At 34.1% G+C, this 18,049-nt stretch overlaps 1 protein-coding gene across 1 annotated transcript in view; it reads right to left on the reverse strand.

The window, feature by feature from the left end:
• Window positions 1–4,375: 4,375 nt before the first annotated feature.
• LOC123525030 (dnaJ homolog dnj-5-like) overlaps window positions 4,376–18,049 on the reverse strand; it is a 33,821-nt gene continuing 20,147 nt past the window's right edge. Inside the window, 9 exon segments of the mRNA XM_053538244.1 lie at window positions 4,376–5,772; window positions 6,549–6,676; window positions 7,031–7,132; window positions 7,801–7,968; window positions 9,411–9,470; window positions 11,001–11,069; window positions 12,045–12,129; window positions 14,300–14,357; window positions 16,140–16,309. Coding sequence (XP_053394219.1) covers window positions 5,583–5,772; window positions 6,549–6,676; window positions 7,031–7,132; window positions 7,801–7,968; window positions 9,411–9,470; window positions 11,001–11,069; window positions 12,045–12,129; window positions 14,300–14,357; window positions 16,140–16,309 — 1,030 coding nt within the window. The 3' untranslated portion in view covers window positions 4,376–5,582.

The raw sequence follows: 18,049 nt of genomic DNA on the forward strand, positions 1-18,049 counted from the left end.
ATTATGATAAGGTTAGATAATGTCTTCGACGCCAGGTGGTAATTCTTATCCCGCCGCAGCAGGTATGTTACGATATCGGCCTCAGGGAGTTAAAGATAATTCAAATTTTAGATCTGGCAACCCTTAAAGGGGGCCTGTGGAACGATTTGAACAGACTTTAAGAAAGACTTTACAAGATTGCAACAGACCAAGATAGATGAAGTTCAATTAAGTGATTCACAAGGGTAAGTTGCGTAAAAGTTTTTCTAATTTTAGCTCAGGCAACCCCTAAAAGATACCAAGTGGAACCATTTGAGCAAACTTGAGATAGGACCTAACAAAGATGTCACAGACCAAGATAGTAGAGGATTAGAACAAGTTGCTGAATGGTTTTTCTATTTCCAGTTTTGACAGCACCTAGAAGGAGCCAAGTGGAATAATTTGAACTAACTGGAGAGAGGTGCAGGCCAAGATGCCACAGATTAAGTCAGGTGTATCTCGGTAAACATGTTGAAGCTGGACAATGAATGCAGGGCGACCATCCACCAATACTAATAGCTCACCCTGAACCATGTTCAGGTGAACTAAAATACTTCATTTTATGAAATCCAAGCTCCAAATATCGCCTGCAACAAAGGCTAATTCCTACAACAGCCAAAATTGCTCGAGCTTCTATTAAGACAGCACTTTTTCAGTTCCTTTTTACTTCATTCAAGAACAAATCACGTTGCCTTAAGAGAGTATTTGTGTTAAGGGACCATTTTTTGCCCTTCCTTAGGTTGTTTCCCAAGGTGTATCACACTTCATTTCAAACACTTTTAACTTTAAATCAACCACCTAGTATTCTTTTGTTGACTACAGAATGAAAATATTAGTCAAGCAAGTCAGTATTTTGTGATTTATTCATCCATAACCCCACAAGGAAATATTAAAGAAGCATGCCTCCTATAATTTATCAAAAAATCATAAATCTGTATTATTCCAAATTTATATTTTTGAAACCTTTGGAAAAACACAAAGTAAAGAGCCAAGAGCTCTCGAAGTATGGAGCTTCAACACATTTTACAGACAGCATAAAGACTTTTAATCATAAATCAATTCTTCCTAAATCTCAATGACCTACTGTATCCTCATTTTGTTTCTTGTAACTACTTACACACAGTCAGTGCTTTCTAAATTTCAAAATTTGATGCTAATCTGGAAGCATGTTGCTTTAATATTTTTGAAAGTTAGTCTCGTATTTATACCAATATCCAACACTGTAGAAATGTTTCCCTAACAGCAACATATTCTGAACCATTTAGTTACAAGTTTCTGCTACCAAAAGTTTAGAATATGCCAGTAAAAGCAGCTCTTCAGTAAGACTAGAAAGAAGTAAACATTTTTTTAGCCTAAAGACTATCACAAGCAATCTCTTCATATATACATTTAATATCAACAAATGCAACAAACAATTCATAGTTTAACTTCACATTTACCCTATTCTTTTCTTTATTATTACACAATTCCTTTCATAATTTGCAAGTCCACTGTTTGTACTATATGTCCCTAAGAACAATTTATTTATTTACTTATTTGGGTTTTACGGTGCACCAACACAGTAAGGACAGTAACTCTTGATTATTGAACGGAAAGCCATTCTATAAGTGTGTAATAAATAACCAGACATATCATTTTTGTGGTGATAGTGCCAAATATCAACTGAGACAGGTTCTTAAACATGGCAAGTATGTAAAAACTGCGTTAAAACGGGACCTATTTGGGAAGTGGTCTAATATCATTACCTCGTCAAAATGGAACCAGATCTTTCTAACGAATGGATATTTTGCTTTCCATTAAAATATAGTTTGTGATCATAGAGGTTTGGTGTAGACTTTATCAAACAAATATAAGCAAAAATATACGTTACTTTAAAATCCCACATTCCAAAGTATTTTGCCTAAGGGATGTATAACAAGTTAGTACACAACTTTTAAATCTCGTGTCTAAGACATTTTCACCTCTAAAACTATGATTTACTAGAAAATTAATGCTAATGAACCATCACCCATTTTAGGACAGTCAGGAGATGAAAGGCATATTTCAAGTACAGCATAACTGTGAATGTCCACAAATGAAACAATGTAAAGGTTATAAAGCAAAGTTTGCACTCCAGCATCTAGTTATTTCTGAACATAATTTTTACCAATGTAAGTGTTCATTTGAGACTGGTCATAACTCAGTTTGACATTCTCAAAGCTTGGAATGTTTTTTTTAGTTCTTACTGCAACTGTACTCCTAGTATTCTAACCAGTATTAACCAGTTCTCCACAAACAACTGTCAAATTGCCTGCACAAAAATGTGTATTGGGCAAAAGATAACAACCCTAGGTTTTTAATCAAATTTTCACACACCATAATACGAGGATCACACTTGCATTGTCAAGGCCTTGCATTTGTACTTGTCTCAACATTTTAGCATCCAAATGGTTGTTTCTGAGCATAATATTCAAACTGACCAATGGTAAACAAGAGCTCGTCGAACACAGAATGCTCACCTTGATGACGTCATAAGTTTAGCAAATGCAACTTTAAATTAAATACCTCTGACTCATTCTGTAAACAAAAGTCATGCTTCTAAATTCAATTGATTAATTGGAACCATTTGCCTTAATATTTAACAGTTCATCTCTGTCATTATCAACCATACCCACTTAAATTTGTGTCCTAACGCCCAAGCTTTATCAAGTTTCGTACCAGAAAGTAGATTTAAAACTGTTCAGGTCAATGAGACATTTTTTAGCCTAAAGACTCACAAAATCTTATATTATGGTCATTCAAAAATGCACCAACATTCATATTAAAGTTCATGTCTAGCCCTAGTTTTTCAGTTATTATTGCAAATCTTTCATAATTGCAATCCACTGGTACTGTAACCTAGAACAATTTATTTACTTATGACCGTCAAAATCAAAGGACATACTGCTGTTATTGAATGAAACCATTCTATCATTTAATACCTAGCCAAGCGTTTCATTTTGTGGTGAAGTAAATATCACTGAATCGGACTTGAACATGGCAAATAGAAACTCGTAAAACAGACTTGGAGGGTCAATCTTACCTGGTCATGAACAATCTCTTAACAATGTTTTCTCCTGATATAGGGCAAAGGTTTGTGAGATTATCAAACCCAAAAAGCAAAAATTAACGTTCCTGTTAATGTCCTTACTACTATCTCAAAATATGGTTTCTGCTGGCATGATAACAGTTGTAATCAACTTTTCAATCCTAGCCCAAGACAATTCTTGATTATCAATTAACTGTAAAACCATCAACTGTTTGGGACAGTCGGACCTTGAAACTTTGACCAAAACTGGACTTCACAAATAACAATAAGGTTACTGCAAGTTTGACACTCCAGCATCTATACTTTCAATATTACCAATGAAGTGTTCATTGAGATGGTCAAAACCATTTACACTTCAGACTTGAATGTTTTTTATTCATCCCTGCAAATCATAGTATTCTACCAGGTATTAACCTTCCTACAACATTCAAATGCCTGCCAAAGGTTTGAAAAGTATAACAACCGATTGTCTAATAAAACCCACCGACATCAGATCACCTGCACTGACAGGCTCATACCGCTCATCTTAAACACCAAATGACGCCCCTTTTCAATGCAGGTAAATAAGCTTCTTAGTCTGGTAACAAACTATAGTTTTATAACCTAGGAACCAGCTCTTGTAACCAACTTAACAAATTTTTTTAGAACAAATATCTTTAAACATCATTTCTTTAAATGAATACATGAAATGAAATGAAAAGGGCCTCAATGAGACAAATACTGGATGAAAGACACACAAGATTTATCAATGTAACACTCTCACCCTAGAAATGAGCTATGAATGATTTCCAAATAATGTTTCCATCTACAAACAAAAATAATAGCATTTGTTCCATCTATTCAAATAACAGTAAGGTTCAGATTTCATGTATGTATGTTCACATGTCAAATACTGAAATTTCATATACAAAGTGATAATAACATGACTTAGTAATTGATCAAAGCTTCTCCCTACTAATTAAGGCAAATGATTTAAAATGTGAATCATGCAATCTGCATAAAGTTTTGAGGTTCTGGCAAAAACTGCTATTCTTTTGGATCTTGTATTCATCAATTTTTAAGTTCAAAGAGAAATATATTGGATTTTTTTATCCTTGGAATTAAATACCGCAGACTAAATCAACCACAAAATCTACAAAAAAAGTTCCTTCCTCATACAAATAAACGATTCCACAGCATGACACATATCAATACACAAATGAAATTTCAACCTCTCCAATGTCTATGTTCCAAGCTCTGTTATCACATATCTTATATCATGCACCATTTTAACACAAAGCTAGCCATACAAAAACTAAACATCTTTTATTTCCACCAAAAGGAGATAAATTATACATTATTTAATAAAATAATCTCTGACGTAACAAGCTAAACATGTAATACATCTGCTATATACTGTAGATAAGTTAATTTTCACAAAGGCTACATTTAGCGATATCATAGTTAGCAGCTGCGTTCACCAATTTAGGAATTTGCAGAACTTGAGTGAATATGTTTTAAGACATGATACAGATTAACCTTTAGCCTGCTAAATTTCTAAGATGGACTGTCCATCATTCAATTTAGGCAATACCATTTATTATTTGAAGGAGTGTTCACTGAAAATTTACTGACTATCAAACAGTGCAGACCACAGATGTGCAGGCTGATCTTGGTCTACACTGGTCGCAATGGCAGAATCACTTGCTGCCAGCAGGCTAAAGGTTTATATTCACAAATATTTTGAATGCACATGTGGCATTTTTCACAAAAATTAGGGAAATTAAAGCCATTGCGAATTTTACCCAACTTACAGTACTGCAAAGTCTAAGTCAACAATATATTGAACATAGGTAGGTATACCTTGCAGACAAGTTAATTCAGAACCTAATGACATACAGTCACCACAGGTCAAAAACGTGGATAACAGCCGTGATATAGTCACTTAGCCACTTTTTGCACTGAGTGATAATATATCCTTTGTTCCAAAATGCAACTGGGAATACAACACATTAACCTTAAGAACTATATTTTGATGGGTTAAAACCTTTTACTTTCTTTACTACTTTGTGGGATTTATTGCTGTTTAACAGTATTTCGGTGATAAATGCTGGTCAGGTTCCTTGGTTCCTTACCAGTATTGTTCTTTGCATGTAACTTACACCTTCTCCACATCAATCAGAGGTAGAGGATGAATGATCTTAGACACACTGCCTTCAGTCAATCATCACCAAGAAAAAAACACACTTGACCGGATGTCAAATGCTCTACCTACTGAACTTAGTGGTAAGTCAAATCATTTTTATTCTGTTCTGTTCAATTACCAACATTCTCTGTACATAACACCTCTTACGATTAAACTTAGCCTTCTCTCATACTGAAGGTATAAAGTTTAACCCATGGAACAACCACTTTAGCTCAGTCTCTCCAAGTCTTTTTTCTTTAAGCAGAAATCATTTTCGAGTAACATTCCATTTTATCATAAGGCCGATTTCTTAATTCCTAATTAATGCTGGTGTTAATGTTTCTTCTTCTTTTTCCTTTGCCGTTTTCCTGGAGCAGTAGTGGTTGGATGAGAGGGTGCAGCTGAGTTCCAAGCTTGTCCGTTAGACTGAGGAGGTTGCCAAGATTGAGAAGATGACGTACCATCAGTGTTCATGGCCTGGTGAAACAGGTGACTTATAAAATCCTCCAGATCTCCTTCTGGACTGTTATTCAAAAATAATGTGTGAATTATTGATGTGTACAGGATAAAACAATATCTTTCAAGCTTAATTTCCAATCATATATATTATATATATATATAAATAGTATATATAATAGTTTAATTAATATAATATATATATATATAATTATATAATTATATAATCATTAATTTTGAATATTTATATTTCTTTAACTGTAGATTTAAAATAGTAATTTATATTAATACCAAAAAGTTTATTTCGTAGTACAAACTTACTCCAATAAGCTACTTTCATAGGGACTATGACTGTTGAACAAATTCGTTAAAAGCAGATTGCCTACGGATAACTTACTGGATTCCACTTATATGCAGATAGTGTCATGGGCTGAAGGAACCAAGAAAATTACTATCCCACAAGTAATTTCAAAGTAACTTTATATTAATTGCACCTTTGCTTGGAACTCAGCATTAAAAGACAAACAGGTTTCTTTTATCTCATACCTTTATAGCAAAGGACATCATCAGGAATGAGGCATTAGGAGTGATTAATAAAGTTGTAGAACTTGTTCTAAAATTAATCTAAAATCAGTTAGTGAAAATTATGCAAAACTGCTGCAACAAATGCTCTTTGAATTGCTCCCATTCTGACCTGCATATAATTTTCATGCACATGATTTAAAATGCTACTGATTTACCAATAGCAAAACGTTCCTTTAACAAACTGTATCTTCAGTAAGCCTCAAAGTTTTAGGTAGTCAATAAGATATCATGGTACATTTATAAATAATTCATATATACCTAGCGCCAGCAGTGTCCTGACCATGTTTATCACTGTTTGATCGTCCTCTATGTCCCCTGTTACCTTCAGTGGCAATACGATAGAACACATGATGGGCATTTGCCTGCATGTGCTTGAAAAATTCCTTCTGCAAATACAGATTAAAAAAAAACTCATTATTTCTTTATTGAGCACCACATTTAATACATAAATATTCACCTTTATACAGGAAGTATATGAGAAAAAAAACTTGCTTATCCGCTAACTTCTTTTCACAATTTATGAATAACAAGTACAAGCATTTCACTATAAATATTGTGATCATGTCTTATTAGCATCAGTCTATGGATGAATAGTGAAACCTGATGCAAAATGATAACTCTCAGTTGATAGATCTTTATCATTGACAAACGTAAGTAATTTCATAAATTCCTACTTGAGAAGAAAACAAATTAAAGAGAATATGCAGATACAACACTGAACCATGTGATCATTAGTTTACCTTACAAGCTACCCATTCTGTAATATCAAACACCTTTCCTTCCATACAAGCGTAATAATGCCAGAGAAATCCTAACATGGATGTTTCCGCCCATACATCACCCTGAAAATGAACGTCATTGTTAACACTGATCTGTAGGTACAACAGTGAATACGCAACTGTCTTTCTCACATTCTAAATATATGTGGTGTAGACACTGCCCTGTTCAGCCTATCATTTTCCAAAGCATTCCATCCCTTTAATACAGCGAGGGCTAAAAACAAACTGAGGTGTCCAATGAAATCATGAATTTAACAGAACAATAAATACCTGTAACAGAATGACTATTTAAGGTTGCATGTATCCATTTTTAACACTGATAGACAGGATACTCATTCTTGTGACTATGTTAACTCTCAAGGTAAATTTATGATATCATATATATGCAAGTTTCTAAGCATTTGAAATTATATGAAAATTCTGTAAGTTTTTTTGTTATATATAATATGTAAGATGACAAGAGTATTGTAAAACCCTAACAATACATGCTTTAACATACCAGCTAATTGAATTGTCTCCAAAGTCCAACATATAAACTGTAACCTATACATTTCTTCAACACTAACAAAGCCGTAGTACTTTTATAATAGTTTTTGATGATTTATACATCTTGTTTTTCAGCCAATCCACCGATATATCAAATTTCTTCTTATAAAACAAAACGGATGAGTGTCCATAATTGCCAGCCTACTATTTACTGTTTGTCACTTACTATTACAAATGCTTGTTACCTCTTTAGCTGAGTGTCGAATTTTACACCTATCACAAAAGCGAGCACTATACCAGGGTCTCTCTATAGGTACACGCTTATGTTTCCCGCCACAATTGTCACATCGCATCATGTTACTGGCCTGCTGGATTTTCTCTTGTAATTTTGTCAGAAGGTCATTAAATTCACGCTGAAATAAACAAAGTACTAGATTTTATAAACAACGCTTCTGAGAATTGTACCCACGCCGAAATGGATCAGTAGGTTGGGAATGGCAACACATAATTTTGAGCAAAGTTAAGATGTTTCCAAAGATAAGTTTCATCAAAATCAAATTAATAATTAAAACTGCCTGGGTTTGGGTGGGTGGGTGGGGTTAGGGTGAGGACACAAACACAGTTTTCACAGTTTGGTTAAATATGATAGAAAATGAAAAGATGCGACAACAACAACAAAAAAAAAAAATGTCTGGCCGGGTGGTGGGGAGAACAATGTGGAGGATTGTCCTTGTCAGTAAACAAATCAATGTTTATCAAATGATTTCATGACAAGATGAGTCAGTCCAAGACAATTTACTTCCAAGGTGATTATGTCAATCTTTGAAAAGACTAATAAAGCAATGAAATATTGGAAGAACTGCACGCAATAAATGAAGGGCATCGTCGCACTAACTTGGTTCACTAGTTCTGTTTCATTTAATAGAAAGCATACCTAGCTGTTCACCTTTAGAACCTGCTGCGCGGTTCATAATCCAAGGCTTCGACGAAATATATAAAAAAAACAGAAGTCACATAGTAATACTCCATGTAAATCTGATCTACCAAAGTTTAAGAAATTCCAAAATAACCGTAGTTTTAAAAGAAATTAGCTGCTTTGATTTTTAATTAAATCAAGCCAATAACCTAGAGGGAAATTGCACCCAAATCAAAAAATAAAACTGAGTGATCATCGACAATAATTTTTTCATATTCCATTATTTTCAAGTTTAAATGATTTTTATAATCCTAAAGTATTACAAATATGCCTTGACGTGAACTTCCTAATGAAACGGACTAAGCAATAAATCAAATACACATCCCACAGGTTTCAACCGGAGAAATATAATGATGTTTAAAAAATACACGTAATATTAGTAATCAAGTTTTGGGTGCAATGGCTCTGATCAGTGAATTTTTGGAGGTCTGGTTGTTGAGAGTTTCATCAATATTCAAGGCATTTCAAACTCTGGCTGATTTGGCTAAGTTTATCGAACTTGCCTGGACTTATGTTCAAACCATTTTTTTCAATCTGTGAAGATCGGATAGATAATGTAACTTAAAGAGTGCGGACAAGCTTTGTGACAGACACATAGACAGGAGTAAATCAATATGTCTCCCACTGTGTGGTGGGAGACGTAACAATTGTGGAGGAATTTTCTTTCATTAATAAAATATATGTTTCCAAATGTATTTTAATGACTAGTTTGCTGGGTCAGACCCAAGCACTTTACTTCAAGGTGACTTTTCAACTTTTAAAAGCAACTTATAAAGAACTGACTGTGAAGAACCTGCAGCAATAAGAGACATGTGGCACAAGTCAGCAACTGAAACATACCTCAACTCAAGTTTTTTTCTATTTAATAAAACAGCATACCATAGCTGCTTCAGCCTCCTTAGCCTCCTGTAGCTGCCGGTCATATGCCTCACGCTTCGACTGAAATATATAAAAGAAATACAGAATGTTCACATATGTAATAACTATCACATAAAGTAAATCTTGAATACACCAAAGTCTTAAGAACATCTCCAATATAGTGAATACCGGTACTTTTAAAATGCATAATTTCTGCCCTTTGTTTTTCCAGATAAAACTCAGCCACAGCTAAACCAAGGTTATAGGGAACACTTTTGCAGGTCCCAAAATGGCAAAAATAGGTGTAAACTGAGTAGATAATTTGATAGCAAATAATACTTTTTACATATTCCATTATCTGTGTCCATTGATTGAACTGACTTTCAGTTAATCCTAAAGTATATCAAATGTATCCATTTTAAGTGTTTATATGCTTTCCTTAAGTTTTTTAAATAGAACTAAGCATATGACAATCAAGTAATACACATCAACATGGTTTAACCGAAGATGAAATTAATGATGTTAAATAAATAACAGATTACAGAAGACTTTTCAAGCTTTAGGTCGTCGCCTATGTGGGCTTTCAAACTTTAAAGGTTGATAATCAGATTTTGGCCATGTAACGGATTTGTTCGAAACTTTAGCATCTGATCATTTACACTCATTTATTTTCACTTAACACTTAATACAAATTAGATTTTCACTGGAGGTATTTTTAAAATTTCCTTTTCCTATCCTGGTTGCCCAACCAAGATAGAGTTATTGTATAGAGTATAAATTTGATAAACATACTTTGCCTAAGGAAATGTATAAATATTAGACATATTGTAATATATTTGCATTAAAAATTATGTATTTAGATGGAATTCATTAGAAACGCAAGTTTGAAAAATTATTATTACCTCCCTTTGCCTATCTTGGTTGGTTGCGCAACCAAGATAGATTGGAAATAAATGAATTCAGAAGCTACACACAGCTTTTAAACTTGCATTTTGGTTCAGATTGTTCAATAGTTGATATGTCTATCAAATGCAAATGTAAAACTAGACATTGTATCGAAACAAAAAGAAATACCCAGCTTTTTATATACTTTCATATCAAAGGGGAGTAATTACAAAATTTTATAAAAATAATAAAATATACATTTCAAATAGGAATCTAACTCTATGTAATCGGTCTTTTTGTTCCTTAAATAATTCTCTACAAGAATATACAAAAAGTAAAAAATGTCATTAAATGTTGATCAAATGTGATTGACTAGTCCCTAAATTAATGTCACAATATCGTGATATTCAAAACATATGAAAAAGTCTGTGGAGTATTCGGAATCTTTCATAAGATTTATTTGGGCTGCAAGACTTACACTTTTAACTTAAATGAACTAATACTGCCTTGAACTAAATGAATCACTAATCAATTACTAACAAATGAAAATAAATTCATTCTAAATGTGGCAATAACTGGCACCAGTACTGGCATGCCCATTTAATGGTGGAGGAAGGTAAACAAAGTCCAGCATTATTTTAACATGCAAAACTGTGCAAAATTTAGTTGTTCGAAGTCTTCAATGAAAACACTCAAGATCTGAAACTCAGCAAAGCAGTTACTTACAGCATCTCCAATATGATCAAAGGCATGTCCGAGAATTTTGAATGCTTCCTCTGCACCAGGTTGCTGATTCTGGAAAATATATCACATAATGATCAGAGCTTTTATGTTAATAAGAATGTATGTTAATATTTCATTTGGCAGATTTGTATTTGCTTATACTGTTTATTTCACATGTAATGAAAAGTAGCTCTTTCTATATTTAATCAAGATCCAGTCATGTGGCAAGTGTGAGGAGTATGTATTTATATTTGGTATGGTAAACTGCATCAACACAACATGCATATGCTCATGTCACAAAGATTCCTGTCCTACTCAAATGTTGCAAGTTCAGGCTTGTGCAACCTCTGATCTTATATGAAAAATACACACAAGTTTTTCTTTTGTCAAACAGTGTTTTCTAGATGCAGTATTAGTTGCTAAAACAACTGAACCCAATTTATGTATGAGGTGGTTTAGAACTTAAGACGGTTGCTAACTTAAACGAAGGAAAACATATATCGATGCAAAAGCACCAGGTAAGAAGAGGTTACAAACTATTACAGGCAAACTTTTTGCAGCGTATATCTTTTATGCATAAATGTATAATTTAACGTTTTGTTCATTAGTTTTTTTGTAAGTAACTGATAAAAGTGCAATAAATATATCCTATTGAGTGTGCATACCATCAGAGACTTGAATCCATGAAAATGCAGCATATTAGTTATTCATATTTATTTGTGGCTGAATCCCTATTTGAGCCATGCCATGAGAAAACCAACATAGTGGGTTTGCGACCAGCATGGATCCAGACCAGCCTGCGCATTCGCGCAGTCTGGTCAGGCTCCATGCTGTTCGCTTTTAAAGCCTATTGGAATTGGAGAAACTGTTAGCGAACAGCATGCATCCTGACCAGACTGCGCGGATGCGCAGGCTGGTCCGGATCCATGCTGGTCGCATACCCACTATGTTGGTTTTCCCATGGCACGGCTCATTTAGTGATGTTTCAATCAACTACCATAACTGATACGAAATGGTCTGGTGAAAATGGAGTAAGTCTTCACTAACCTTATCAGGATGGACTAGAACAGCCTGTCTCCTATAATACTTCTTTATATCATCGTCTGTGGCAGTAGATTTTAATCCTAAAATACTGAAATTCAATATACATTAAAATCTGAGTTTTCCTGGATTTTGGAAATGTCACACTATGTTTTCCAATTTTTGAGAGAGAAAAACTGCACTTACATTTCCCAAATGGACAGGCACAGGCACAGGTACCTTCTCAATTTTTGTTAAAAAGCCCCTGCAAATTTGACTTACATTTCACAGAAAAAAGCGTTCTGACCAAGTTGAAGAAAATTTGGCCTCTGGAGTGTTAATTTTTGCCTAGGATTTAAACCAAGGTTGAAAGTAGATATTTTTGTCTCGAACAGCAATAAGGTTTGTCTATAATTTGATCTAGTTTAAAATTTTAACTCAATTTCATGGACACGTTCTGACAGTTTCATGGAGTTACAGTATGTGCTCTTTGGAGTGTTAAAAAGGTTTTTATTATCTAACCAAATGTCTTAGTTTTTTCACCAATGTAACCCAGTATCAAACTAGTCCATGAATTTATTCAGGCAAAAATTCTTACCAAGTTTCATTAATATTGGGCCACCTGTAGAATAATAACAGTCAAAGTGATGACAATGACAAACTGGACATGGGACAATAATACTAGCTCGCCTTGGGCACTGTATATAAGTGGGTTATAACTGCAATTAACAAGAGCTGTCCGTAAGACAGCGCGCTCGACTTTTCTCAGTGCTTGACTCTGAATTTGAGCTTTGCCAGTAAAAAAAAAAATCCAAGTTAAAATGGGGCATAACTGTTAAAATTCAAATTATAGTTATGAGAATTGTGTCTCCTGGTGTAGACTTTGATAGTAAATAACTATTTTGAGTTTCAAGTCAAAAGCTTTAATAGTAACAGAGATATTTGACTTTATCAAAAATTTTAACAAAAAAATCTAAGTTAAAAGGGGCATAATTCTGTCAAAATTCAAATCAGAGTTAAGGGGATTGTTTCTCCTGGTGTAGACTTTGATGGTTAATAAGTATTTTGAGTTTCAAGTTAAAAGCTTTTATAGTAACAGATATTTGACTTTATCAAAAATTTTAACAAAAATTCTAAGTTAAAACGGGGAATAATTCTGTCAAAATTCAAATCGCAGTTATGGGGATTGTTTCTCCTGGTGTAGACTTTGATAGTTAATAAGTATTTGAAGTTTCAACTCAATAGTTTTGATAGTAACAGAGATATTTGACTTTATCAAAAACTTTAACCAAAATTTCTAAGTTAAAAAGGGGCATAATTCTGTCAAAATTCAAATCAGAGTTATGGGGATTGTTTCTCCTGGTGTAGACTTTGATAATGAATAACTATTTTAAGTTTCAAGTCAATAGCTTTGATAGTAACAGAGATATTTGACTTTATCAAAAACTTTAGCTAATGGCGACTGCGACGCCGACACCAGGGTGAGTGCAACAGCTCTACATTTTCTTTGAAAAGTCGAGCTAAAAACTGTAAGATTTATTTAGACACCCATGTGAAAGATACGTATAATCACAGCTACAAAAAGTAAGTCTCCACCCTAAAAAACCAGCTTCCCTAAACAAGGCCAAGATGCAGGTGCACCTAGAAACACACCAAACAGAAACAGTTACCTAGTGATTCATGGAAACAATATCGACATTTCATAGATTGGACCAAATATCTTGATAAACAAGCATTTTAGATATACTATTTTGACCTAACCTTCAAATCGACTAATTTCAGCAATCAGTCGCCAATTCCGAAGATCATTGAAATCAGCTTATCACTACACAGTTTTCTTTGATTGACCATGACTAGTTTTTGACCTCAGATGACAATTCAATCGACTAGATTTCATTAAGGCAACTCCTGACCATTTCAAAATCATTGAAAAACAGTCTCTAGCTACAGATTTTTCTTATTGACTGTGACAGTTTGACCAAAACCAATTCAACTCAACAGATTTCAACAAGCATCCGACCATTCTGAAGACAATGAAAATCATCCTCTATGTACACAAGTTTCTCATTTATATGACCTATTTGACCAATGACCCATTCGAACTGGCCTGATTTCAAGGAACATCTCAATTCTGGATCAGTAAAACACCCATTGATCACAAGTTTCTTGATTGAAAAGTCGACTAAACTAAGTTTATTTGACACCCAATGAAGATCTGAATCACTGCTCAAACAACAAAGTAATCATCCTAAAAACACAGAATTCATTAAGAACAGTTTGACAAAATTACACTCTAACCTAGGTCCTTACAGGCAAGAAGTCTCTGCATCGCCTCTTCTCCTGAAACACAAAAATGAATACAGATTCATAAATAATTGTATACACTTGTATCACTTCAAACATCTTTACAAATACAGCTGCACCTGCTGTAGTAGCCACCTATATTAAGCAGCATTTGTCTTCTAAAACAGCCAGTCAGCCAAATTCTAAAACTAATTTTTGTTCTATTTTCAACTTGTCTTGAGCAGACTTGTCATATGCAGCCTGACTGTGTCAAACACTCACTTCTCCACTTTTAGGGAGCAAAACTACTAAGGACATCAACATCCCTCCCCCCTAAATGTAGGTATCCATGGCAGTGGCACTTTAATGGTAAATACTCTCCAATTAATACATATAGGTAAAATATTAATTAAGAAATAGTACTACATTTTCAGCGTAATACGTCATTCGGGTCATATGCTGTTACAATTTACCCCCTGTGGTTAGAAAGAGTTGCATAGCCAATGGTACGTATAGATATTTGTTTCTTTTTATCAGAATTCTGAGGAGTATTTATAATTTAGTAATCTAACAGCTCGCAAACTAATTATGAAGAGAATCATCAAATTAGGTGAGTTGACCCTGTGTTACAAGTTACGAGCTTAACTTTATATGACGTCACATCTTTATGACGTCATACTTTATGTCACTCATTTATGACGTCACTGCTGAATCTTAAGCTAATAGAATTCGCTCGTAGAGATCGAAACGTGTTTTACGGTCCTACACATAAGTCAGTATGACTTTTTATGATTTTTATGTTTTGGAAATGCTTTTTTCAACCGTTTGGCCCTGAAATAATTTGTATGTAACGGAACTGATGTAAAATTTCTTATGCCACAATCATAGGGGGTGAAATGTAACACCCAACCATATTTTATCGTAGATTTATGTATAGGCGATTTCGCTATATGTTTATATAGCAATTGCTGCAGATCGTGTTAGAATTGCTTTTATATTATGACTACATTTGTACCTAAGACTTGAAAACCTGATAATAAAACTTCAAGCTGCTGTCTGATGTAAATTTAAGACAACCGAATTAGTTTGTTATTGAGAAAATATAACATGCCAAAAACACAGCTTAAGATACAAACTGTAAACATATTGTATAATAAAAATGTGATTGTTGAGATATTAACCCAAAATGCAAATGGTTCACACTGTAATTAATTCTCAATATTCAGAAAAAAATAAGTGTTCTTCAACATGATATTTCTTTATTTAAGGGAAAACCCTGCTTAAAAATACTGCAGATATACTAATGAAGTGAATCAATAAAATTGCCTCCAGAAATACAGTGACCACAGTGTGCAGTGACATAGGAAAGAACTGGCTATAAATTAATACTATATATACCTACTTTAAAGATATTACTCCAAAATGTTGTCAGTGTATAAATGTAAGTATTAATCTATTTGGAAAGTATTCTGCTTTCAATTTTACAGGAATGAAAAACAGGAATGAAAAACAGGAAAGAAAATAGTTTGTATACCAAATTTGCACTACAGCAACTCTAGATGTATATGAATTTAAATCTTTGTTGCTGCTGGAAATAATGTCATACAAGCTTTAAGTAACATGTCAACTTTCGAGCTAGACACCTAAAATACCCTCTGGGCTGTATTTTAGACACGGACAGGCACCTGGATAGAACCACCTGCCTTACAAGCAAGAAAGATTACATTCTCACATGGAAGGACTCAAACCTACAAAATTGAAAGGAAAGGGACCAAACCAAATTAGCTACAATCATTTACCTATGGATCATCTTCCCTGATAACAAAATTTTGCTAGTACCTGTTGCTGGCAAGCTTATGTTTTCCTCAAGTCCAATCTTCTTTGGTGTGTCTGTGACCGTTTTGCGCCATCTATCCCCTCCAAACAATTTTCCCTTAAAGACCTTATTCTCCAAAAACATCCACAGTTTACCCCACAACCAACTGATTATATGAACACAGCCAGATACCCTGAAAACAGACAAAAGAAACATGAAATAAGGGATAGAATGTCCTATTATAAGGTACCAGGCTAGACAAAGGTATAAGACAAGACCAAGGTATTGGGCAAGACAATGGAAACTTACAAGATAAAGGTACCAAGCTAGAAAAAAGTGTTAGGTTAGATAAATGTACCAGGGACAACAGTAACTGCTTGCAGAGAGAACAAGTTTATATTGGTACTGGAACGAGAAACACAGAGCAAGTTAATTGACAGCTTTTATTGAAAAATGATATTAAACCTGTATCAAACAAACAACCAAATCAATTAGGATGCTCTAGGTAGTGTGGTAAACATAAATTCATTTACACTGCCATCATTTTTTTTGTGTACACAATCTGCAGACTCAAGTCTAGTAAACTTCAAATTCAAAATTAATATCATGACCAGGTCCTCAACACTTGAAATGCAGGTACAGTTCATGGTAAACTGACTGGTATTCTGAAAGGATATTGATTAACATATAAATAAGTATACTGACAAACTTGCAGGTACACCAGGCAGGTACACTGATTTACTTAGTTGTACAAGAGCTTGAGATCTGCTCAACATTTTGAAATATGAAAAAAAAACAAGAGCTGTCAGTGGACAGCGCGCTCGACTATTCTCAGTGCTTGATAGTATAATATAAGCTATGAGTAAAACTTTTAACATTACAATAAGCATATTCTAAGTCGAAAATGGGCCATAATTCAGTCAAGTTGCCTCCTCCTTTTTACAGACTGGGGTCATGATGGTAAACAATTATGCAAAATATCAAAGCAATATCTTAATGGACTTTGAAAATATTTGGGGTGGTACGCAAACTTTAACATTTGTGTGATGCTCACGCCGGGGCGAGTAGGATAGCTCCCCTATTCTTTGAATAGTCAAGCTAAAAACAAAAACACCACTGTTTATTTGACAAATATGATGAAATTTTATGACCTGTTTTTGACTTAAAGTCCATATTATGATTTTTATTAAATCAAGCACATCCCTCATCCAATCAAGTAAACCTTAAACACATTCACTGATGTACTTACAGAAACACAAAAGTGCTTAAGGTATACTGATGTACTTACAGAAACACAAATGTGCTTAAGGTATACTGATGTACTTACAGTAACACAAATGTGCTTAAGGTATACTGACGTACTTTCAGAAACACAAATGTGCTTAAGGTATACTGATGTACTTACAGAAACACAAATGTGCTTAAGGTATACTGATGTACTTACAGTAACACAAATGTGCTTAAGGTATACTGATGTAAGGTATACTGATGTACTTTCAGAAACACAAATGTGCTTAAGGTATATTGATGTACTTACAGTAACACAAAATTAATGTACTTAAGGTATACTGATGTACTTAGAGAAACACAAATGTGCTTAAGGTACTCTGATGTGCTTACAGTAATACAATTTATGTGCTTAAGGTACTCTGATATACTTACAAAAACACGAATGTGCGTAAAGTATACTGATGTACTTACAGCAACACAGGATGATTTAATCCCCAGCCATTCTGCAATGTCTAACTCTAAAGGGCAAGTATCCCAGCATTTAACAATATCAAGTATTAAACTAAGAAGACCTGTCTCACTGTGGGTTCGAGCCTCCAGCTGGCTTACAGAAGGTCATTGGTTCTACCCAGGTGCCCACCCGTGATGAAATAATTAATGCATGGAGGGCACTTGTATGGGGTCTTCCTCCACCATCAAAGCT

Source organism: Mercenaria mercenaria, chromosome 3 (assembly GCF_021730395.1).
Source record: "Mercenaria mercenaria strain notata chromosome 3, MADL_Memer_1, whole genome shotgun sequence".
Taxonomy (NCBI): Eukaryota; Metazoa; Mollusca; class Bivalvia; order Venerida; family Veneridae; genus Mercenaria; species Mercenaria mercenaria.